At 25.7% G+C, this 23,459-nt stretch overlaps 9 protein-coding genes across 9 annotated transcripts in view; 8 read left to right on the top strand and 1 right to left on the bottom strand.

The window, feature by feature from the left end:
* Nucleotides 1-1,812, top strand: part of DICPUDRAFT_157281 (uncharacterized protein) — a gene marked incomplete at both ends in the record, with an annotated part of 2,614 nt that extends 802 nt beyond the window's left edge. Inside the window, 2 exons of the mRNA XM_003292500.1 lie at nucleotides 14-229; nucleotides 304-1,812. Coding sequence (XP_003292548.1) covers nucleotides 14-229; nucleotides 304-1,812 — 1,725 coding nt within the window. The remainder of the gene's footprint in view (nucleotides 1-13; nucleotides 230-303) is intronic.
* Nucleotides 1,813-2,246: 434 nt separating this feature from the next.
* Nucleotides 2,247-3,527, top strand: DICPUDRAFT_83162 (uncharacterized protein; the record flags this gene model as incomplete). Its single annotated transcript, XM_003292501.1, has 2 exons — nucleotides 2,247-2,922; nucleotides 2,980-3,527. The coding sequence occupies 2 exons, from the start codon at nucleotides 2,247-2,249 to the stop codon at nucleotides 3,525-3,527; spliced, it is 1,224 nt and encodes a 407-aa protein (XP_003292549.1).
* A 652-nt stretch (nucleotides 3,528-4,179) lies between these two features.
* On the top strand, nucleotides 4,180-9,098 carry DICPUDRAFT_58027 (uncharacterized protein; the record flags this gene model as incomplete). The annotated part of the gene is made up of 3 exons (XM_003292502.1): nucleotides 4,180-4,302; nucleotides 4,451-4,802; nucleotides 4,876-9,098. The coding sequence occupies 3 exons, from the start codon at nucleotides 4,180-4,182 to the stop codon at nucleotides 9,096-9,098; spliced, it is 4,698 nt and encodes a 1,565-aa protein (XP_003292550.1).
* A 466-nt stretch (nucleotides 9,099-9,564) lies between these two features.
* DICPUDRAFT_58029 (uncharacterized protein) lies at nucleotides 9,565-11,490 on the top strand. The gene is made up of 3 exons (XM_003292503.1): nucleotides 9,565-9,677; nucleotides 9,744-9,969; nucleotides 10,083-11,490. Exons 1-3 carry the CDS (start codon nucleotides 9,630-9,632, stop codon nucleotides 11,342-11,344), a joined length of 1,536 nt encoding a protein of 511 aa, XP_003292551.1. The 5' UTR covers nucleotides 9,565-9,629; the 3' UTR covers nucleotides 11,345-11,490.
* A 284-nt stretch (nucleotides 11,491-11,774) lies between these two features.
* DICPUDRAFT_83165 (uncharacterized protein) lies at nucleotides 11,775-12,833 on the top strand (the record flags this gene model as incomplete). The annotated part of the gene is made up of 3 exons (XM_003292504.1): nucleotides 11,775-11,919; nucleotides 12,064-12,343; nucleotides 12,425-12,833. The coding sequence occupies 3 exons, from the start codon at nucleotides 11,775-11,777 to the stop codon at nucleotides 12,831-12,833; spliced, it is 834 nt and encodes a 277-aa protein (XP_003292552.1).
* A 1,711-nt stretch (nucleotides 12,834-14,544) lies between these two features.
* DICPUDRAFT_11690 (uncharacterized protein) lies at nucleotides 14,545-14,991 on the top strand (the record flags this gene model as incomplete). The annotated part of the gene is made up of 1 exon (XM_003292505.1): nucleotides 14,545-14,991. A coding segment is annotated over one exon (447 nt), but the record flags the coding sequence as incomplete, so codon positions are not given.
* Nucleotides 14,992-15,443: 452 nt separating this feature from the next.
* DICPUDRAFT_83167 (uncharacterized protein) lies at nucleotides 15,444-16,691 on the bottom strand (the record flags this gene model as incomplete). The annotated part of the gene is made up of 1 exon (XM_003292510.1): nucleotides 15,444-16,691. One exon carries the CDS (start codon nucleotides 16,689-16,691, stop codon nucleotides 15,444-15,446), a length of 1,248 nt encoding a protein of 415 aa, XP_003292558.1.
* A 2,821-nt stretch (nucleotides 16,692-19,512) lies between these two features.
* Nucleotides 19,513-20,480, top strand: DICPUDRAFT_157290 (uncharacterized protein; the record flags this gene model as incomplete). The annotated part of the gene is made up of 2 exons (XM_003292506.1): nucleotides 19,513-19,558; nucleotides 19,633-20,480. 2 exons carry the CDS (start codon nucleotides 19,513-19,515, stop codon nucleotides 20,478-20,480), a joined length of 894 nt encoding a protein of 297 aa, XP_003292554.1.
* A 260-nt stretch (nucleotides 20,481-20,740) lies between these two features.
* On the top strand, nucleotides 20,741-23,453 carry DICPUDRAFT_83170 (uncharacterized protein; the record flags this gene model as incomplete). The annotated part of the gene is made up of 1 exon (XM_003292507.1): nucleotides 20,741-23,453. A coding segment is annotated over one exon (2,713 nt), but the record flags the coding sequence as incomplete, so codon positions are not given.
* Nucleotides 23,454-23,459: the final 6 nt, after the last annotated feature.

The following is a 23,459-nucleotide window of genomic DNA, read 5'->3' on the forward strand; positions in this document are numbered from 1 at the left end:
TAGACATTTAGAGAATGACCAATCTCGTGTTATTCAAAGAGCAAAGAGTGCAGGTGTAGAGGGTATGGTTATCATTACCAATGATTTTGAAAAGTCAGAGACATCAATTGCAGTATCACAAGCTCACCAAGGATCCATCTATAGTGTAGTTGGTATTCATCCATCAAATATTAGTTCAAAAAAGATGAGTGATAAATTATTTTTACAATTAGTTCATCAATTAAAAATTGTAAGTTTGATTTTAATAGATCTGAATGAAAACATGAGTGTTTTATAAGTTACTAATAAACCAATTAATTATAGCATGCAGTTAATCCAAATGTTGTTGCAATTTATACTGGTTTAGATTATGAAAGAGATTATGGTTTAAAATTCCCACAAGAGAAATTTTTAAAGGCACAGGTTTCATTAGCAGCAGAATTGGGATTACCAGTGGTATTGCAAGATTTTGGTAGTGGTGATGGTTTACTCGAAGTATTAAAGGATTGTAGAAAAGATATAGTTAGAGGTATGATTTATTCATATAGTGGCAGTAGCAGCTTTTTACAAAAGTTTATAGACATGGATTTTTACATTAGTTTTAATGGTCTTTTATGTGAAGAAAGTGATAAGGGTGATCAAATTAGAGATTTCATTACCAAAGTACCAAAAGATAGAATTCTTTTAGTTTCAGATAGTCCAAATCATACACCACAAAATATTCCAGATCAATACATTAAAGAACAAAGAAACGAACCATCTAATCTTGTTTATGTTTTAGAAGTTGCAGCAAAACAATTAGAAATGTCAGTTGAGGATTTAGCAAAACAACTTAAACAAAATGCAATTCAATTTTATTCATTAGTCAAACCAATTGAACCAGAGCAAGCTGACGTTGAAGAGAATAAAGAGGAGGAAGAGGAAGAAAAGGAAGAAAAGGTTGAGACCAAATCAACAAAGCCATCAAAGAAATCAACAAAAGCAACACCAGCAACCAAAGACGATAAAAAATCAAAATCAAAACCAAAATCAAAAAAGAAACAACAAATCGAAAGCGAAGACGAAGACGAGGAAGATGAAGGTAGTGATAACGAAGATAGTGATAACGAAGATTACGAGGATTCAGATGAAGAAAATGCAATTAAAACTTTTGATAGAAATATTTCAAAACTTTCACAAAAGGAATTGGAAAATATTCATTACTCTTGCAAAAAGTGTAGAACTAGATTATTTAATTATATAGATTTGATTCAACATGAAGAGAAATCAAAAGTTTTAGATCATAATTATGTTAAACAACAACAAAAACAAAAGCAACAACAACAACAGCAGCAAGCAGATAAAGAAGTTACAGGTAGTAATAATAGTCGTGGTTGTAAATCATTCTTTTTATCAGCTGCTCCATGGATGAAAGTAGATATCACTAAAAACAATATCAAAGTCGTTTGTCCAAAATGCGAAACTAAACTTGGTTCTTTTAGCCACTCTGGTGAAAAATGTTCATGTGGATCTGTAGTTCAAGAGTCTTGTAGAGTATTAAAAGCTAGAGTTGATACTGTTTTAGTTGGTGATAATGGTCAATTATTGGATCTTTCTTTATTAAATATTGATGATATCGATTCATCCGATGACGATGGTATGGCCAGTGGAAAAACTAAAAAGAAGAAACAAGCCAAAAAGAACATTAAAAAAGATAACAAGCGTAATCTTAGTAACTATAGAAATAAAAATGAATCTGGTTCAAGAAAAAAGAAGACAAATGAAGACTCTGACTCTGATAATGAAATTAATAGCTTTTTACATGTTTCAGATGACGATAAATCAGATAATTAAATAAAATTAAATAAATTAAATAAGACACATAAAATGTTTTTTTTTTTATTTTCACAAAACTTTTTGGTGATGTTTAATAAATAAATTCTTTTTTTTTAATATTGTATAATAAACGAATTTAAAATATTTATTAATAGATGGGGGTTTGTCACACACCCAGGGGATCTTACAGTTTAAAAATTCAATAAAACAATTACTTAAAAATTAAAGATAAAGCAAAATAAAAAAAGAACTTTCTCTTGATTATTATTTTGGGGGTTGGTTTTTTATTTTTCTAAGGTCTAATTCTTGATTTATTATTTTAAAATTTTTTTTTGTTTTATATTTATTTTTGGGGATTAAGGAAATTTTTTTTTTTTTTAATTTTTTATTTTTTTGCGTGATTAAAAAAAAATAAAAAATTTGTTTTTGTTAAAAAAAAAGTCACAAATAAAATGAATAAATTCAGTATTGTTATATTATTATTATCAGTTTTGTTGATAAAGGTAAATGCTGATTCATACAAGAGTTATATTACATTAAAGTCACAAAAAACTGGTAGATTTTTACAGGTTTTTGATACCAACTACAGATGGAAACCAAATCACACTAGTTCATTAAAAACTGTTAGTTTAAATAATTTAAATGATAGATTGGGCTATTTCTTTTATGAAAATGGAAAATTACAGAATGATTATTTCGAAAAAATGGGTTTAACTTTTAATTATATTACAAGTGATATGATATCAATTAGTAGTAATGAAGGATATTTAACAGAAAACAATAACTTTGGTATAGATTATTCATTCGTTAACTACACCTATTGGACAATAAATGTTTTAAATAATTTTACCAATTTCGACCATCAGTTACATCCATTATTATATAAACAAATTACAATCCAATCAAACGTCACCCAAAAGGTATTTGATGTTTCAAACACTACTTGGTACTCTGAAGATTTCAATGGCTTAAATAAAAAAATCGCATTGTCTTATTCAACATCTGAATACAACACTACCTTTACCCTTATCCCAGTTAATAACGGTAAGGTTGTTATTAAAGATTTGTATGGCAACTATTTATCATCAGATCCAACCGATAGAAGAGTTTTTACAATTCAACATTTAGGTAAGATATCTTTTTATTTTATCTAATTTAAACCTTTACTAATTTTTTTTTTTTCAGGTGATTGGGAAAAAATGTATTTAGTAAGACAACCCAATAATTTATATAAAATCGCAAGTCCATATGCATGGCTTTATGATAATGGTATTAATTTGGGTTGGATCACAAGCTCAAATTTTGCTTCCGATTTTATAATTTCTTTAAAAAATTCAACACAAGAACCAACACAAGAGCCAACACCAGAGCCAACAGAACAACCAACACCAGAGCCAACAGAACAACCAACACCAGAGCCAACAGAACAGCCAACACCAGAACCAACACCAGCACCACAAAGTGTCACTTGCACCAAATACCGAGATTCATTATTAATTCAAAGTAACGAGGCAATTGAATGTATTGGAAATGGCATAACACATTGTACAGATTCATTTGATGATACATGCTCAACTGATACACACAGTGGTTCTATAAAATGTACAACCAAAGGTACTTCTATGAATTGTTTAGGTGACCATATTGTCTGTAAATCTGGTTATCTAACATGCTCTGTTAATAAAAAGGTATCAAATAGACTCGAAATTGAGGATTCATCAAGTAACAATTAAACTATAAATAAAAATAGTATCAATTGATAATTGACATAATATTAAATTTTTTAATAATATTTTACATTTATTTATTTAATTTAAATAATAATAAAAGTTTTTAAAAGAAGTTTTCTCGTCAAACAAACTCCATTTCATTAAGACCTATATACAAATTATAAAATGGGGAAAGTTATTGACGATTAAAAAGATTTAAAATAAAAAATAAAAAATGAGTCTTTTTTTTTTATTAATAATTTTTAAAAAAATAAATTATATAAATAAAAATAATTTAGAGATAATATTATTAACATTAGTCTTAAAATTAATTTTGTTCAGGATCACAAAATTATTATCATAAAATTAATAAATAGCTCTTGAAAAATTCATATAAAATATGAATTAAAATATATTTATCCTAATTTATACATTTCTTCTTGCAAACTTTGAATTTAATAATTATTTTCTTTAATATTTCTTAACAAAATTTAAAAATAATTTTTAAAGCATCAAAAAAATAATTTTTCAAATCGGTTTCAAAGAATCAATTGATTTTTTTTTTTTAAAAAATTAAATTTAATTTTTTTAAAAAATTTTTTTATTGATTTTTTTATTTAATTAAATTTTTTTTTGTAATTTAATCAATAAATAACATTAACACAAACACTTATAAATGAAAAATACTTTCAAAGATAAATATATTTATATTTTATCTCTTGATGAAATTCAAAGAGAAAAATGTAAATCATTTGTAATATATAAAAAAGGAAAATTAGAAAAAAGATTTTCAAAAAAAGTAAATTTATATTTATTGTTTATTTATATATATAGTTTTTTATAAATATTTAAAATATTTTATTTTTTTTTAACTATTTTAAAATTTTGAAAATTAATTTTTTTTTTTTTTCAATTTTTTTTTTTTTTTTTCATTTTCAATAAACTAGGTTGATATTATTATTACAACTTTAAAAACTATAAATGAAAATAAATTTCCAATTTCAACAGCAAAGAAATTAGAGACAGAACTCGTTGAATATGATAGTATTTCTAAAGATGTAGAAAGATACTCTAGAAAAACAAATATTAAATTTGCTGATCAACAACCACTTCCACAATCATCATCACAAATTACAACACTAGCAACAACTAATAATAAAATTGTTAAAGTAAACCCAAACTTGGTTCAGCCCCAACCAGCTGCAGTAAATGATCCAACTATAACATTAATTATACCACCATCTGGACCTTCATATGGCGGTTACCAAATATCAATTTATGGTATATCATTTGCACCAGGTAAATATTCATTAATATAAAACTATATTTAATGAAATTTATTAATAAAAACAAAATTTAAATTTTATTATAGGACCATCATTTAGAGTTAGATTTGGTGATAATATATTTGCTACAAATTATGAATTTCATTCAAATTCGTCAGTACTTTGTACAGTTCCATATGGTATTAATCCCTCTATAGGTCAAGTTCCAGTATATGCATCAAATGATGGTAAACAATTTGGTTATCCAATTCACTTTTTATTTTTCGATGGAAATATTCACAAAATACCAACTCCAAAAGAACAAGATGGTGTTGTTTTAAGATGTCAATTAGAGAATTTAAAGAGAGCCATTACAAACATCTCAAATATGGAATCAATTTTATTAAAGAGATTAGCCAACTTGAATGACGATAGATTGGATCAACTTTATATTACAAACCATGAAAGTGGTGCCTCTCAACTACTTGAAGGCCATGATGGTTTAATGGATGATTGTTCAGAGTACTCTAGTCGTCCATCTACCAACGATGACGACGACAACGATCTTTCTGATGATGATTCAGATGAAGATTTAATTTCATCCAATTCATCAATCAACAGAGAAGAGTTTGCCGAAAGAGAAATTAGAATTTTCATTTCATCTCCATTCAAAGATATGAAATTCGATCGTGACCAAATTGTTAAAGTTGTTATTCCAAAGATTAGAAAGCTTTGCATCGAAAGGGATATTATGATTAGCTACGTCGATCTTAGATGGGGTGTAACCAGCAATCAATCCGAACAATCCAACAGTCTATCAATGTGCTTAAAAGAATTAGAAAAATGTAATGTTTTAATCGGTCTTTTTGGTGAAAGATATGGTTGGTCAGCCCAAGAAAAATCAGATCCAAAGACTCAACAATTATTGGTTTCAACATTAGACCATGCCATCAATGATTTCCCATGGGTTAATAAATTTAGAGATGCAAGTATGACTGAAATTGAATTCCGTATGCTTTTAAACAATCCAAACTCTGGTAAAAATGGTTTCTTTTATTTCCGTGATCCATACTACATCGAAGAACTCCCACAAATCGAAAAGAATAATTATGTTTCAGAAGGTCCACGTTCAAAAGAAAAATTAGATAAATTAAAACAAGAAATTACTAAAAATCAACAATTCAAATCATCTGAATATAGACGTCCAACCAATCTTTCTGATGTTCTTTATGAAGATTTAGAAAAGTTTATTGACAAGAAATTCCCATCTGGTAACTGTGAATTAAAAGGTTTTGAAAAAGAACGTTTCCTTCATTCAATCTTTTATAAGAGTCTTATTAAATTCTATATAACCAACGAAACTTATTTCATGGATATCGACACTTTTATTACCACCTCAAAGAAACAAGTATTATTAGTTCAAGGTGACAGTGGTATTGGCAAAAGTTCATTAATGTGCAATTGGTTAAAGCAACACAAAGAGCAACATCCAGAAGATTTTTCAATTTCTCATTGGGTCGGTGCATCACCATCTTCAAACAAATTTACAAGTACATTGATTAGAGTAATGCACGAACTTAAGCATTTAATTGAAAAGGATCAAAAGCTTTCAAGTAGCGGCGGTGCTTCAGTTTTTTCATCATCTGCTTCATCATCGTCATGGGTACCAGAGATTCCAGATGAAACTCTCGAAAGTGAAAAGATTTCTCACGAATTTACATTATTTATTCAATATATAATGTCCCATCCAACAATGAACGGTAAAAGAGTTATTGTTTTAATTGATGGTTTAGATAAAATGGATCAAAGAGATAATAGTCAAGAGTTAATTTGGTTCCCAAAAATCTACCCACAAGGATTCAAGATGATCGTTTCAACTACCAATAGCACCAGACAAGCTGAAATTTTAAAAAAGAGAAACTCCTCCATTATCAATATTCAACCATTCAGCGAACCAGAAAGAAAATCCATGGTACGTTTATATCTTCAAAAATATGCCAAGAAATTAACCGATCAACAAGAGATCCAAATTGCAATTTCAAAATCAACTTCAAACCCACGTTTCCTTCAATTGGTATTGGACGATATCTTGGTATTTGGTGATTATGAAAAATTAGACACCCGTGTTAAAACCCTCTATAGAGCCAAAAACACAAGTAATCTTTATGAAATCATTTTGGATCGTATCGAAAAAGACTATGATCCAAAGGGTAAGGGTTTAGTCAAAGAATTCCTTAAATACATTTGGGGCAGTAGAAGAGGTATCGAAATTTCAATGATGACTTCGCTTTTAAATAAAAAGAATATCGACCCAGAAGAGTGGTCCTCACTTTTGGTTTTAATGGAAAACTATATTAGTTATAGCAGTGGTGTTATCACCTTCTTAAACAATGATATCGCAGATGCCGTCGAAAGAAAGTACATCAACAATACCAGGGATGTTTATCTCGATTTAGCTCAAGAGTACGAAGTTTCACAAGATTTAACTGAAAGATTTATTGAAGAATATCCATATCATCTCTTAAAATCAGAAAACTGGGAAAAATTAAATTCAACTTTAACAAATCTTTTCGTATTCGATAAGCTTTATACACCACATCACAAAGTCGATTTAATCAACTATTGGAATGTACTCGAGAAACAAACCAAACCACCAAGAAATGCTGCTGAAAGAGATGACCCAATCCCATATAAATGTTCAAGCGAGTTCCAAGCCGTTGTATCTCGTTCATTCATACAAGCTTCTGGTTTAGTAATTTCTGACCTTTGGTATAGAGTAGCTTCATTCATGGAAGAAATATCTCAATATGATGGTTCTGAATCTTTCTACACCAAATGTCGTGAACTTTATGTTAATAACTCTCAAAATCTCGAAGCTGCCAAGGTTGACCGTGCTATGGGTAGAATGTATCTTACCAAAGGTCAATATGAAAAATCAGAAGCCAAATTTAAAGCTGCTCTCGCTATTTATACCAAAGAAAGAGGTGAAGAAGATATCGAAGTTGCTATTACTCTTAATTTGTTAGGTACTTTGGCTACAAATAGAAACAAACATGAAGATGCCAAGAAAGTTTTATATCAAGCAATGAATATTTGTGAAAATAAATATGAAAGCAATAGTTTGTTGGTTGCAGATGTAGCCTATAGTCTTGGTGTTGTTCACTTTGTAGAAGAAGCTAGAAAACTTGATGTCGCAGAACAATTCTTTGCAAGAGCCTTAGAATTAACCGAGCTTAAATTGGGTGATAATGATGTTTCATATGCCCGTATCCTTACACGTCTTGGTTCTCTTTACATTGAAAAGGATCAATTTAGCGATGCTGAATCATGCTTTAAAGGTTCACTTAAAATTTATGAATCAAACTTTGGTTTATCGCATTCTAGAGTTGCTCAAATTTTACGTCATATGATCAGTCTTTATGAAATGCAAGAAGAATATAAAAAAGCTGAACAATGTGCTACCAGAGCCATTGATATCACTAAAAAGATTTTTGGTTCAAATCATCAAATTGTATTATCAACTCAAATTCGTCTTGCTATTATATTAAATACTGTAAAGAGAAAGCAAGAAGCTTTACAAATTCTTTTCGACATTAAATCAATTAGAGAAAAAGAATGTGGTGTCGAACACAAAGATTATAAACATATTTTAGATGTTATCAAAGAGATTGAAAAAGTACCAATTCCATTACCACCACCACCACCACCACCAATGTTTGGTACTATACCAATACCATTACCACTCAGTAGCCAACCACCTAAACCAGTAGTTAAACTTGGTGCCAATGGTATTCCATTACCACCACCACCACCACCACCAATTTTACCAGTTAATAGACCAAGTCTTCAAAGTATAATGAGAAATTCAGTTGGTAAGATTAATCAAGCTCAACCAGTTGCAGTTAATCAAGCTCAACCACCATCACCACGTAGACAACAACAACAGCAATTACAACAACAACAACAACAACAAGTTCAACAAATTAGACAACAAAATATCAATCAATTACAACAACAACAACAACAACAACTACCACAACAACAAATGAATCGTAACATTGCACCACCACAACAACAGCAACAAATGAATCGTAACATTACACCACAACAATTACAACAAAATATTCAATTACAAGAAGCCTATGTAGGTGATCAATTGGCCCAATTCAATATTAATGTTCTTAAAAAGGTTGCTGTTAATGATAGATCAGGTGCCTCCGCAATGGTTAGTAATCTTATTGGTAAAAAGAAATGTAGTAAACCTCAACCAATATCTCAAAAATCCTATATGACAGAGTCAAATGATGATATGGGTGGTTTATTTGATTAGTTTTTATTAACTAATCATTTAAAATGTAATTTAATAAATTTTTAAATAAAATAAAACAATAAAATAATAAACATAAATTTTTTTTTTAAAAAAAATATAATTTATTATTTTTTTTAATTCTTTTTTTATTTTATTCAAAAAAGGAAAGAATAAAAATAAATAGATTTTAAAAATTTTATTTATTTATTTAAAATTATTATTTTTATTTTTTTTTCTAAACAAACAAATAATTTTATATGTCATAATTTTCCGTGGTGAAGATACAACGAAATTAAAAACCATCAACATATAAATTTTTATTTTATCCAAAATATTACCTCACACAATTAACACCCATCTAACCTTTTTTATTCTTTATTTTATAATTTTATTTTTTTTTATTTTTTAAATTTTATTTTTTTTTAATTTTTTTAATTTTAATTTTTTTAAAATTTTTTAAAATTATTTTTTATTATTTTCTCCCTCACATAAACATATATAATTTTATTTATATAATATTTAAATAGATATTTAAATAAATAGTAAATAAAGATGATATCAATTGATTTGGGTTGGGTTATATTTGCAGGTTGCATATTAGTAAGTAACATTCAATTTTAAATATAAAGTTTTATAAATTAATATGTACTAATAGGTAATATTTAGTTTGTTATAGCATTAAATTATATTGTGGTTAAATATTATTCAGATAAACATGAATCAGAAGCCATTACAACAATTATTGCAGTAATTGGTTTAACTTTAACATTATTATGTGTAATGTTAATTCCAGTCGATATATTAAATGTTTCTACAATGTCAAAAAATGGAACACTAATTGATGCAGGAACTATAGCCTCAAGAACTGAAGGTGTTAAAATGTTATATTATAGTATAGTATCAAGATATAATAAAATAATCAATTAATATAAATAATAATAATAATAATAATAATATAAAATTATATTTTTAATTAATTCTAATATATTTTTAATTTAACTTTAGTTTTATATGGATCAATTATTGGAGTTTCATTAATTTTAGTACCATTTGCATACTTTTTCTATGAAGAGTATGATGAAAATATACCAGTTTGTTCAAGAGTTTATGCAGGATGCAAATATACAGTATTTTTTGTTTTGTTTGCAGTTGTTTTATTAGTAGTTGGAGCATTTGTTAGACCAGGAAGCAAATCTATTGGAAATGAAAATATTGATCAATGGATTAAAGATGAGGTATTGAATCAAAATGCTGTAGAGTCATCATTGTTGTTTGCAATTGCATGTTTAACAATTTTAGGTTTTGCTGTTTGGATTACTTATACTGCCTATGGTCTTTCTGCATTCCCAATTGGTTTAATTAAAGGCAATAGAAGAACTGACGATGATAAAGCTGACTTAAATAAAGATTTATTCAAGACTAGAGAAAAGAGTAGTTTCTATTCATCAAAATATGCATCTGGAAAATCATTAACAGAAAAAGAGCAAAGCCATCTTAGTCTATTAAAAGGTAAAGAAAGAGCCCTCGAAAAAAGATCAGACCGTTTAGATAAAGCTGACAGAGGAATTAAAAAAGTTTTAGTCATTTTCAGACCATTTGCTTTTATTTTTGGTTTCATTTTCATCTTATTATCATTCTTAATTGTTATCTCATTAGTTCTCGCAATCATTGATAAGATCTCAAGTTCAGTTTGTGGTTCAGCATGTGGTTTCCTCTCAACTTATCCAAAATTAAAGAATCCATTCGATATCGTTTTATTAGATTTAGCTCCATACTTTCCATTGGACTACATCTTATTGGGTGGTTTAATTTTATATATCTACGTTTGTGCTTTATCTGGTATCACTAGAATTGGTATTAGATTCCTTTGGATCAACATGTTTGAATTTAGCTATCGTAAAACTTTCCCACAAGGACTTTTAATTGCTTCAGTTTTATTAATGTTAAGCAACCTTTGCTTAAATATGCAAATCGTTCAATTAGCTCCACGTTATGTTATGTATGGCACTCAACAATTTTTCAACGCAACCTCTGCCGCTTTAGAGCCATGCAATATCTCTGCTCCACAAGGTGCTTGTGTTATGTCTCAAATTGGTTCTTTAACTTCACGTATTCAATTGGGTACTTCTTTCTTTGGAATCATTTTCTACTATGCCACTTGGGTCATTATTGGTTTCTTCTTGGTTGGTTTAGTAGTTTCAATATTCAAAAAAGCTCCTTCAAAAGCTCAATATAATCGTTATGATGAATATGAAGATGAAATTTAAAACAACTTTAAATTCACCAATATAATAATAGTAGAAAGTAATAATAGTTTAAAAATTTTCAACACACATATTTTGTATATTTTTTTAATCAAATCTTTTTTTAATTTTTTTTTTCTTTTTAAATAAATATAAATCTATAAAAACTTAAATTTTTTTTTTTTTTATTGTTTAATTAAATTATAAATTTTAAAAGAGATAATTTATATTAAAGTTTCAAAGAATGCATTGTTTCATCATTCGTTTTTTTTTTATTTTTTATATTTTTTTTTTATTTTAAATTTTTTTTTTTTGTTTGATTTTTTTTTTATTTTAAAATTTTTTTTTTTATTTGATTTTTTTAATATTTTAAATTTTTTTAAAATATACCATCAAATCAATTTTTGTAATAATAAATAAATAATAACAATAGCTATAATAAAAAGATAGTAAAATGTTTAATAGAGTTGTAAAGGCACTAGCCTATACTTTTTTAAGTATAAGCGATCCAATCGAAAAAAAACATTGGTTTTTAACACCAGAACAACATGCCATCGAATTTTTAATTATGAATACATTTTATTTAATAACAATGTATTGTAAGAATCTTTTTTTTTTTTCTTTTTATAATTGATTAAATTTTTTTTTAAATCATATTAATAGTTTTTTTTTTTTATACAAAATTTTGTTTTAATATAATATTAATAATAAATAATAATATGAATAATAATATGAATAAACAGTGGGTTATAAATTATTAAAAAGAAATCAAATTATTAATAAAAATCGACCACTAATGGTTAAAGATATTGGATCAATTATAAATTATATATTGGCAGCAATTTTAATAATTAATGTAATATTAAATCTTATTTATAAATGCGTAAGAGGATGGAGAGTCGTATTTTTTATGCTCCAACCATGTCATATTGTAAGTTCAATCTATGCATATTGTTTATTAACCCCAAACTATGGAAAAGGAAGAGAAGTTTTTAAAATTTCAGTATATTATATTTTTGTAACGTGGGTATTTCATTTTAAACAGTGGTTATATTATTATTATTATTATTATTAAACCATCATTATTAATATTTTAAAATGTAGAGTATTAGCATTAGCAGCACCAGATACAGTAGATTTAACATTACCATTTGAAGTTCACAATTTCTTTATTCAACATTATGCATTACTTTTAGCACCAATTACATTACAAATGTATAGATATGATATCAAATTCGAATGGTCATATGCATTAATTTCAGAAAGTTTAATTGGTTTAGCTCATTTTGTAGTCTTTGAAATTTGTTCATTTTTCAGCGGTACCAATATCAACTATATGTTATTCCCACCACCATTAGGAGATTTCGATTATTTAATTCAAGAAACCTATAGAGTAGTCATTGGAGGTTTAATCTTTTTAGTCTCTTTATTCTTTGGTTATTTAGCGATTATCATTGGTTCAAAATTAAGATCGGTGTTTTTAATTAAAACAACAAAAAATAAAATTAAATAAAATAATAAACAAGTAAATAATTATTATTACTAAAATAATCAATTTTATAAATTTTTTTTATTTTTTTTTTTTTCACATATTTTTATCAAATAAATTAAATTCAATAAGGGATGCTTACACTTAATCATTTTAATTTTTTTTTGGTGCATTATTTTATCATTTTAAAAAAATACCCAACTTTATTTTAAAAATATCTTTTTTTTAATTGGTTTTATTGTCTTTTCGTGGCGGGGTGTAATCCCGTGATTTTTTTATTATAATTTTATTTTTTTTAAATTTTAAATTTTTTCTGCCATTTTTTTTTATTTTTTTATTTTTTACTTTTATAATTTTTTATTTTTTTTTTTATTTTATTATTTTTAATCTCTTTAAACCACACACAACAATGAAAAGTTCAAATTTACTCTTTGTTTCTTTATTATTGATTTTGGTTGCTTTAACAGCAGCCATCTCAAACAGAGATCAATACGCCATTGAAATAAATTCTGGTTCGGGTAAATATTAAATTTGGTTTTTTATTTTTTGGTTAAATATATAGTAAATTAATATAATTTCAAATTCAGGTACAGGTGGAAGTGGATTTTCAGGAACATCTGGTTCTTTAACTGGTGCAATTACTGGTTCATCAAACTCAACCGATTCTTCAGGTAATATTTTTTTTTAATAATTAATTTTTTTAAAAAAATTTCATTCTTATTTTTAAATTAATTTAATATTAATAATTTGTATAAAGATTCAAATGGTAGTGGTAGTGGTAGTGGCAGTGGATCCTCAACTGGTTCATCATCCACCGGATCATCATCATCAAATGGCAGTGGTAGTGGCAGTGGATCATCAACCGGAGGCGACTCATCATCATCATCAAATGGCAGTGGTAGTGGCAGTGGATCATCAACTGGAGGCGACTCATCATCATCAGGTATTATCATAAATTAAAAAAAATTATTTTTTAAATAATTAATCTAACTTTTTTAAAAATTTAGGTTCACAATCTTCACAAACCGGTGGCTCAAGTGGTTCAGGTTCTTCATCACAATCTTCACAAACCGGTGGTTCAAGTGGTTCAGGTTCTTCATCACAATCTGGTTCGTTTACTACAACTGGTGGATCATCATCAGCCCCATCATCAACCGGATCATCACAATCAAGTTCATCAACTGGATCATCAGAAAATGATTCATCTCAATCAGGATCATCACAATCAGGTTCATCACAATCAGGATCATCACAATCAGGATCATCACAATTTACTACAACTGGCGGATCATCATCAACTGGGTCATCACAATCAGGCTCGTCACAATCAGGCTCATCACAATTCACCACCACTGGTTCACCATCTTCATCTGGTACATCTGGTACATCAGGATCATCACAATCAGATTCATCACAATCAGATTCATCACAATCAGGTTCATCACAATCAGGTTCATCACAATCAGGTTCATCACAATCAGGTTCATCAGAAAGTGATTCATCATCTAGTGGTAATACTGGTATTTATTCAACTGGTTCAATGGGATCATTAAGTACTGGTTCACAAAGTGGTAGTGGTTCATCAATGAGTGGTTCATCAATGAGTGGTTCACAAAGCCATTCATATGGTTCATCGAGCACTGGTAATAGTTATAGTGGTGTTTCATCTGGTTTACCATCATCAACTGGTTCAACTTCTCCATCCAATTCCGGTAGTCATTCACCATCAGGTTGGACTGATGTAGGTCATTTCCTTCTTGGTCTTGCTGAGGGTCTAGAAATGGCAGTTTCATCAGAAGCCCAACAATGCTTTAACGATGCAACCACTTCATTTAAGGATTTTGAAAATGCTTTTTCATTAATCAGCCAAGGTTTCAAAACATACTCAAAAGATAAGATCGAAAGTGGTTTCATTGATCTTGGTGCAGGTCTTTTATTAATTCCAGATATCTACGAACAATGCAATATCCAAAAATTCGTTAACGAAATTAGAGCTATTGCTGAAAAATTAGAAAGTGGTGAAGCTGGTGTATTTGAAGTTATTATCAAAGAAGTTATTAACATTTTTGCCCATCATACTGCTATTACCACCGAGTTCAAGATGGCCATTAGCGACTGGCAAAATAATGACTTTTTAGACAGTGGTATTAATGTTGGTAAAATTTTGGGAATTCTTCTTCAAGATTAAATTGTAATAATATCAAATATATTATAAAATAAAATTAAATTTTATATAAAATAAAGTTTTTTGAATAATTTTTTTTAAAAAAAGCTAAAAAAAGAGATAATTTTTGTTAAAAAAATCGAAAAATGAATACGCTAACGATAATCGGTAAAAAGTGAGGATAATGATAATTTTTAATCTATATTAGTAATTAGTGATAGTAAAAGGAAAATGGTAAAAAATAAACAAATTATTTATAAAAAATAAAATTTTATTATATTTTATTTAAAAAATTTATGATATTTCAGTATCCTAATTTAAAAAGTAACCTATTTTTATATCATCAATTTTAATAAAATAGGGAATATGAAAGAGATTTGATTATATATTTTTTTTAAAAGATAAATATTATAAAGTTTTTTATTTTAATTTAAAGGGTTATCGATGGATTTATATCAAATGAAATAAATTTATTGATAAAGATTCGTAAAATTATTTGGTTTTGTGTAAAAATAAAAAGATTCTTTTTCCTTTAAAATCCATTGTGCTACTTTTGTAGCCTCTTCATCATTAATTTCAAAAGAAAATTTTGAATTAACCATATCTTTAACTACCTCTGTTTCTAATTGTATTTTTTCATTAATCACATAATTTGGATATTTAGCACATAATTCTTTATAACATTTGTCTTTTGGTTTATATAAATACTTAATATTTTTCTTTGATTCCTTTATAAGCGTTTTAAGCGTTTGAATTTTAAATGAAGAACTAAATTTTTGACCTTTTCCTATTTCTTTTTTTAAATATTCTATTAATTTTGTTGAAATTTCTTCATTTGTGATAGTCATAAAATTTGTTTTATTATCTCTGTACCACATTTTGGTGTAAGCTTTTATTAAATTTTTTTCTTTGTTTTTTGTCCAATCCTCCTCTTTTTTTTTTTCTAACTTTTTATTGACATCTTTTGTGATGAGTTTTAAAAATTTTTCATTTTTATATAAATTTTTAATACTTTCAATATCTTGTTGTATTTTTTGTTTAAATTTCATCATTTTAATCCATAACAATTTTTTATTTTCTAAATCTGAGTTTTGTTCTAACATTTGAAAAACACTCGAATCAGTTTCTGAAATTTCAAAATCCATAAATTCATTTGATTTTTCTTCAACAGTTTGATCATCATTAGTTTTTTTACAAAATTCTTCAATTTCTTCTTTAGAAAATGTTGGTATTTCATTTTTTTTATTTGATTCTTCAATTTCATCTTCTGAAGAATAATCATAAACTTCATAAAATACTTGTTCTTGATTTGTTTGTTCATCAATACTTAAATCTTTATTTTCTTTAATAGTTTCAATTGATATGTCTTTATTCTCTTTACTTTTTTTATTTGCATTTTGGTTCTCTTCACTATTTTCTTTATCTTCATTTTTTGATTTAATAGGAGTGCTATCTTTTTCTGGCTTTTCAAATTTTTCGGTATTTTTTTTATGTTTTTTTTTATTCTCATTTGGAGTGGTTGTATTTTTTCTTTTTTTAAAATTGTGCATATCAAATAACATTTTAAAAAAGAAAAAAACTATAGATTCTTTACATGTTTCTCCATTGTTCTGTATACAAGTATCGATTATATTTTTGTTATTTTCATAAATGGTACTTGCATCATCATTTTCTTTAAATGTAAAACTACCAACTAAATCTTCAAATTTTAAATCCATGATTCTTATTTTAAATTAATTTAAATGATTATAGAAATTTTGTATAAAATAATCAATGTGCTAATTGTTGTTGAAAAAAAAAAAAAGAAAAAAATAAATAAAAAAATAAATAAAAATAAAAAAAAAATTGAAAAAAAAAAAAAAAATAAAAAAAAACGTAAAAATCGAATATTCCACCCCAAAAAAAAAATAAGAATAAAAATAAATTTTTTTTTTTAGAATAAAATTTTTTTTTTAAAATTTTATGTCCAATAAAATATAAAAAATAACAATAACTTAAAATTATTGTAATTTTATTATTCTTTAAAATATGAAAAAAAAACTAAAATAACTTTCACGTACAAATTTTTTACGGTATTAAATAATTAAAATAAAATAAAATAAAATAAAATAAAAAAATATAAAATAAAAAATTTAAATTACAATAATTTAATTTTATCCAATTGGTTACATAGAGCTCCATATTCTATTTCAATATGGATCGAAAGGAGCTTTTTTAGAATATGAACCAAGACTATAAAAGAGGTAGATATCAATAAATATACTTGAAAATTCATCATTGGTAGTTTAGCAAAGTGGTTAATGCGGTGCCCTGCTAAGGCATTCCCTTCGGGGGCGCAGGTTCGAACCCTGCAACTATCGATTTATTTATGATAAAATTATCTTCCCGGAGAATTATTCGATAACCAAATTCTTTTTTTATTAATTAAAATAGTTGGTTTCTTTTAATTATCTTTCATACAAAATCCCAGAAGGTAGCAAATCCGATGGAGAAATAAATATGGATTACAACAACACCAGATTTCACACTTCCAATGGAACTATAAAGCAATAGATTTCGACTTAACTAGATGTTTCGCTTATAGAAATGCCATAGCCCTGGTATTTCATCAAGTTTGGATTTGGTTATGTAAAGAATTATATGACGATCAAGAAAATACAATAAAAGAACTCGATTATAAGAATCTAACCTCAAAATGGACTAAACTAGCTACTTTAGAATACTTAAAAGGTTTAAAAAACATCAAGGAAAGACAAGCTAAACAACCACAAACAATTAGCAACATCAATGAAGAATATAGAAAATTCAAAAGAAGAATAGCAAGAGCATACTTCATCAGCATCAAATCTTTACCAAATATCAACAGTTTAGAATATTTTCTTTAAAAACTTTATAAAAAAACATTAAATAAAATTTTACTGATTAATTTAAAGCATTTGCTTTTAATTATCTTCACTTTTAAAAAAAAAAAAAAAAAAAATATTATTAATTATTGTTGATTATTATTAAGAAGTTATCCTTGTTCATTACAACAAATCTTAGTACATCACAGTTCTTGGGTGAATTTTATCTTAATATTTAATCCGTTTTTTCAATTTCAAAAATTTTATTTGTTTTTTATTTGTTTTTTTTACAATTATAAATGATTACTATTATTTAATATTTAGTATACCCTCCATGTGCTTTTAATATGGCATCCATTCGGTCAGGGAGTGATTCATATAATGATTTTATAATTGATTTTTCTATTGAATGAAATTCATCTTGACATACCTAAACTTGGTCTTGTGATGGGTAACGAAACATCTTTTTTGATACCCTTTCTTTAATAATTGACCAAAGATTTTTAATTATATTAATATCTAGACTGTAGGGTGGTAATAGATAAACTTGTATATTATTCTCTTCTAAATATTGTTTCACTATCTTTGTATGAAAACTACAGTTGTCATGACAAATGATTGGCAACCTCTTAGGCACTTTATTTATATCTGAATATTATTCTAAATTTATTTGTGTATCGTTTTTTATAATATCAAGATATTGTTTAGTTCAAAATCCATTTGATAAATGAATAAATAAATTGGAACATAATAAAGAAAATTTCCCAAAAATATTTAATTAACCCCACCCTTTCTAACATTTGTCTTGATATATTATTCTAGTAAAACATTAGTGTCATAAGCCCAAGAAGACCCACCATGGTTATTATTGGAACTTTACTTCATCCATAAACATATAATTTTCTCATTATTCCACAAAAAAATTTATTTGCCCAACTTCAAAAAAAATCTTTTCTGCTATTATGTCTAATCATTGAAGGATTCTTAACTTTCTTTTTATATATTATGTTATATCTCTTTATTATAATTCTTACTGACTTGCATGATATTGTTCCAAATCCATTTTGTTCATACCAAATTATACTTTATTTTACCACACCCACTCCTAACGATTTATTTTTAATATTAAATATTAATTATTATTGGCGGTAAGGTTCTTCATATAAAAATTATTATTGGTAGATCTTATTTTATAAATGATTAAATAAAAGTTGGGGGTCTACATATATAATCCGGGCACTGTATTCCTGCAATTTTCTTAATGCTGCCCTAGGAATTTGATGGTCTTTCCTCTTTTGTTTATTATAATATAATTTAGTCAAATTAAATAAACTCTATTAAAATATTCTACTAAATTATAAATTTTGAAAAAAAGACAAAATTATTTATTTATATATAAAAAAAAAGATTTACTATGCAAATATTCCCAAATGATTATTTCTATTTTAAAAAAAAATTTTTTTTAAGAATTTTTTTTTTTTTTTTTTTTTTTTTTTTTTTTTTTTAAAAATTTCATTTTTTATTAAAAATTTTTTTAATTCAAAATCATTTATCTCTCGCTTAATAAAAAAAACTATTTAATAAATACTGCACCCATAAAGCTTGTAGTTTTTATATTAAATCTTTTTAATATATATATTGTTAAAAATAAATAGAAATAGAATTATTAATATTAAAACTTACATATAATAAATAAATGGTAAGAAGATTTTTTATTAATGAATTTCCATCATTTTTAAAAGGTAATAATAACTATTGTTGTTATTTTATTCTTTTTTAATATTAACCTTTTTTTTTGTTTTTTTATATAAAATAGGTAGTATTTTACAATTAAGTGGACAACAAAACAATCATGTAAAAACATTAAGATTAAAAGTTGGTAATACAATAGAATTATTTGACTCGAATGGGAAAAATGGAGTTGCAAAAATTATAGAGATTAATAAAAATGAAACGATATTGCAATTGGAAAATCTAGGTATAGAATCAACAAATAGCGAAGAAATTAATAAAATAGATATAGCAACATCATTACCAAAATTAGCAAGAGCAGAGTGGATGATTGAAAAACTAAGTGAAATTGGTATAAGTAATTTAATATTATTAGAGACTGAATTTTCAAAATCATCGCCCCAATCCTCAAGTATAACTAATAATAAATTGGATAGATTTGAAAGAATTGTAATTGAATCATCAAAACAATCCAGAAATAATCAAATTATGAATATTATACCACCAGTTTCTTTAAACCAGTTTTTAAAAGATAGATTTATAAATCAAAAAGAAGGCGATTGTAAATATTCTCATGTATTTATAGGTGATCCATATCAGGGAAAAGAGTTACCACTAGTTTTAGATGATATAAAGCAAGAGCAACAACAACTACAACAAAAACAACCGCAACAACCACAGCAACCACAACAGCAATCAAATAAAGCAATAATAAAAAAACCAAAAGATATATTATTATTCATTGGTGCCGAAGGAGGATTTTCAGATAGAGAACTATACAATATCCAATCAGTAGTTTCAAACAGAAACGATTCACAACTCTATCTTACTAAAATGGGCAATAATATTTTAAGGATGGAAACTGCTGCAATTTTATCGTCTGGTATAGTCAAATTAAATTTACCATTTTTATTTAATTATAAAAACAAATAAGCTTATAAATAAAAAAACGATTACCAAAAAGAGATTATTATTATTATTTTTATTTTTTTTTATTTTTTTTTTATTTTAAATTTTAAATTTTTTTTTTTTAATTTTTTTAATTTTTTTTTTTAAATTTTTTAAATTTTTTTTTATTTATTTCAAAACCAATATATTCTAAACATAAAATATATATTTAATCATAGCAAAAAAAATAATAATAGATATTTATTATTCATTTTATAATATTTAAAAATTATTATTATTATAAAATGGATAATAATATTAATAATAATAATAGTATAGATAGTAATAATGAAATTATAGAAATTAATAAAATAAAAAATATAAATTTTAATCATATAGAGCAGGTTTCTTTAAATGATTTAATATTATTATCAAGACTATTCAATTTATCTTATTCTGGCAAAAAAGCAGATATATGTGTTAGAATAAATAATTTTATAAAACTTATTCACGAAACTCAAAACTGTGATGAATATAACAGTGTTGTTGGCATAAAAAGAGAAAAAAATTTAGAGAATTCAGATTTAATTAATAATAGTTGTTATAACTTAAAAATCAAAAATATCGAAAATTCAGAGTTTTTATTTTGGAAAGTAGTCAAAAACAAGTACCTTTTTAGAATTATTATTCAGTTCTTAAAAGATGGCAACAACAATGACCAGTTCTCAAAAAAATATTATCAAGCAATAGAAGTGGAATGGATGATCAAACACAATCATAAAGAGTTACTTAAGGATAAAATAAAAAATGACCAATATTTATTATTCCCAAAAATTAAACAATCAGCTTTACCATTTACACCATTAACAACAACAACAACAGCAACAACAACAGCAATAAAAAACAATAATAGTTTACCACCATTTAATAATAATAATATCCCAGTAAATTTAGAACTAAGCTCCTTATTACCAATTTTCAAATTTATAAACAACGACGATGAGTTTTATAAAATACTGTTCAGCGCTCACTCTATTAGAATTAATACAAATATAAAAGAAAGAGTATTAGAAATTATATCTTGCAATTGTATATCTGCCCTCAGAACATTAATAGAACACTTTGAATGGTATCAAGTTTCACCTGGTACATTAATACAGTCAATCAAATTTAACAGTTTTAAAATTATAAAATATTTATTTTCAAAATACTCTACTTTTTATCAACAATCACCTATACAATCTCTTCCACCACCACCACCACAACAACCAAATCAACAAATAGAATTTATAAACCAAATTTGGAAATTAATATTCAATACACCAAATGAACTATTATCAAAAAGATTTAAAGTTTTAAATTATTTAATATCAGATTTAAATTTTATACCTCCCAAAGATCAACCATTATATTTAATGAACTTATTTAGATTGGATCCAATAGAAAATAAATTCACTTTAAAACAATTATTAGAATCATGTAAATCAATATTGCTATTAAATATAGATAAAAATACAATCATTAATTTCAAAAACTCATTAAATAAAAATAACCAACAAGAACAACAACAAGATAATAATAATGAATATTTAACAATTAAGGAAATAAATAATGAATATTTAAAATTTAAAAATCAAGGTCAATTAAAGTTGTCAATAATCGATATCTCTTCATCAAGCCAACAAGAATTAGATCCAATAATAAATAAACTTTTAGAAATGTACTATTCAATAACAAATAAGAAACCTTTAATATATCATTTAATATCTAAAGAAAAATGGACAGAAAGCAATTACCCAGAGCAAGAAATATACTCATTAGATAAAGCTGAAATACTGGCATTCTCATTCGCAAATAGTATAATATTAAAAAAATGGTTTCAACTTAACGATTTCTCTGGTAAAGATAATAATAGATACATTGCAGAAAATAAAATTTCATTGTTATTTCAACAAGAAGAATTTCCAAATTTTTTATTTAATAAACAAATAATATCTAATAATAATAATAATAATAATAATAATAATAATAATAATATAATTTTAAAAGAAAAAAAAATAGAATTTTTAATAAATTTAATTAATGATATAAAAGATAATAAAATAAATCAAGAATCAAAACTTCAACCTTTGTTTTTATTTAATATAATGGTGGCAAATGATGATCTGGAATTAATTCAGTTAGTTTATCAAGAATTTGGTTGCGATCAATTAAGAGTACCAACAAAGAATTTTAGCAATTTCGATTTCAATATATTTAGATATGTCAGATCAACTCAAGTTTTAGATTTCATACTGGCAAACTTCAAAGATAAATCACTATATAATATAATACCATTTTACAAATTTGGAAGAATTGAACTATTATCGCATTATGAAAAATATTTAACAGAACCAAATAGCAAATTAAAGTTTACGAGTTCAATTTATTCATTATTTTTATTGCCAACTGTATTATCAGCGCCATCTTCATCATCACCAGCTTCAATTTCATCTATTTCCAGTTTACCAGTTAAAAAAGTTAAAGTAGTTTCATCAAAATCAAACAATCAAATGACAGATCAACAAGTAAATCAATTATTAACCCATGAATCACAAATTCAACTAACTGATAAAATATTGAAAACCATAACACATATTTTATCAAGACCCTATTCGTTCGAATATGACTCAGTAGTTGTAAAGTGTTGGTCAGATTATCAATTTTCAAATTGGTCAGATTTAGAATCAATAAAAACAATAATACAAACCACGTCATACAATTATGAAATCTTTAAAAAGCATACAACAGATTTAGAAGAACCCTTTACCAACATTCAAATATCTCTTATTGATTGGATATTAAAAGAAAGAAAGTTTGATATCGTTTCAAAAAGATGTAAAATCAGTAACCCTGTTTTAAAAGCAGTATTATATTTAACTGGCAGAGGCGATGAATTATTCAACAGTGAAATTACAAGCTATTCAAATAATAATATCAACAACAACAACAATAATAATAATGATTCCAACGAATCAAGTGAAT

The sequence above is a fragment of the Dictyostelium purpureum genome (genome assembly GCF_000190715.1).
Source record: "Dictyostelium purpureum unplaced genomic scaffold DICPUscaffold_351, whole genome shotgun sequence".
Taxonomy (NCBI): domain Eukaryota; phylum Evosea; class Eumycetozoa; order Dictyosteliales; family Dictyosteliaceae; genus Dictyostelium; species Dictyostelium purpureum.

Coding starts and splice junctions, on each gene's coding strand:
- DICPUDRAFT_58029 (XM_003292503.1), top strand. CDS start 9,630: ATGATATCAATTGATTTGGGTTGGGTTATATTTGCAGGTTGCATATTA. Junction 9,678..9,743: donor TATTTGCAGGTTGCATATTA/GTAAGTAACATT, acceptor GGTAATATTTAG/TTTGTTATAGCATTAAATTA. Junction 9,970..10,082: donor TGTTAAAATGTTATATTATA/GTATAGTATCAA, acceptor ATTTAACTTTAG/TTTTATATGGATCAATTATT.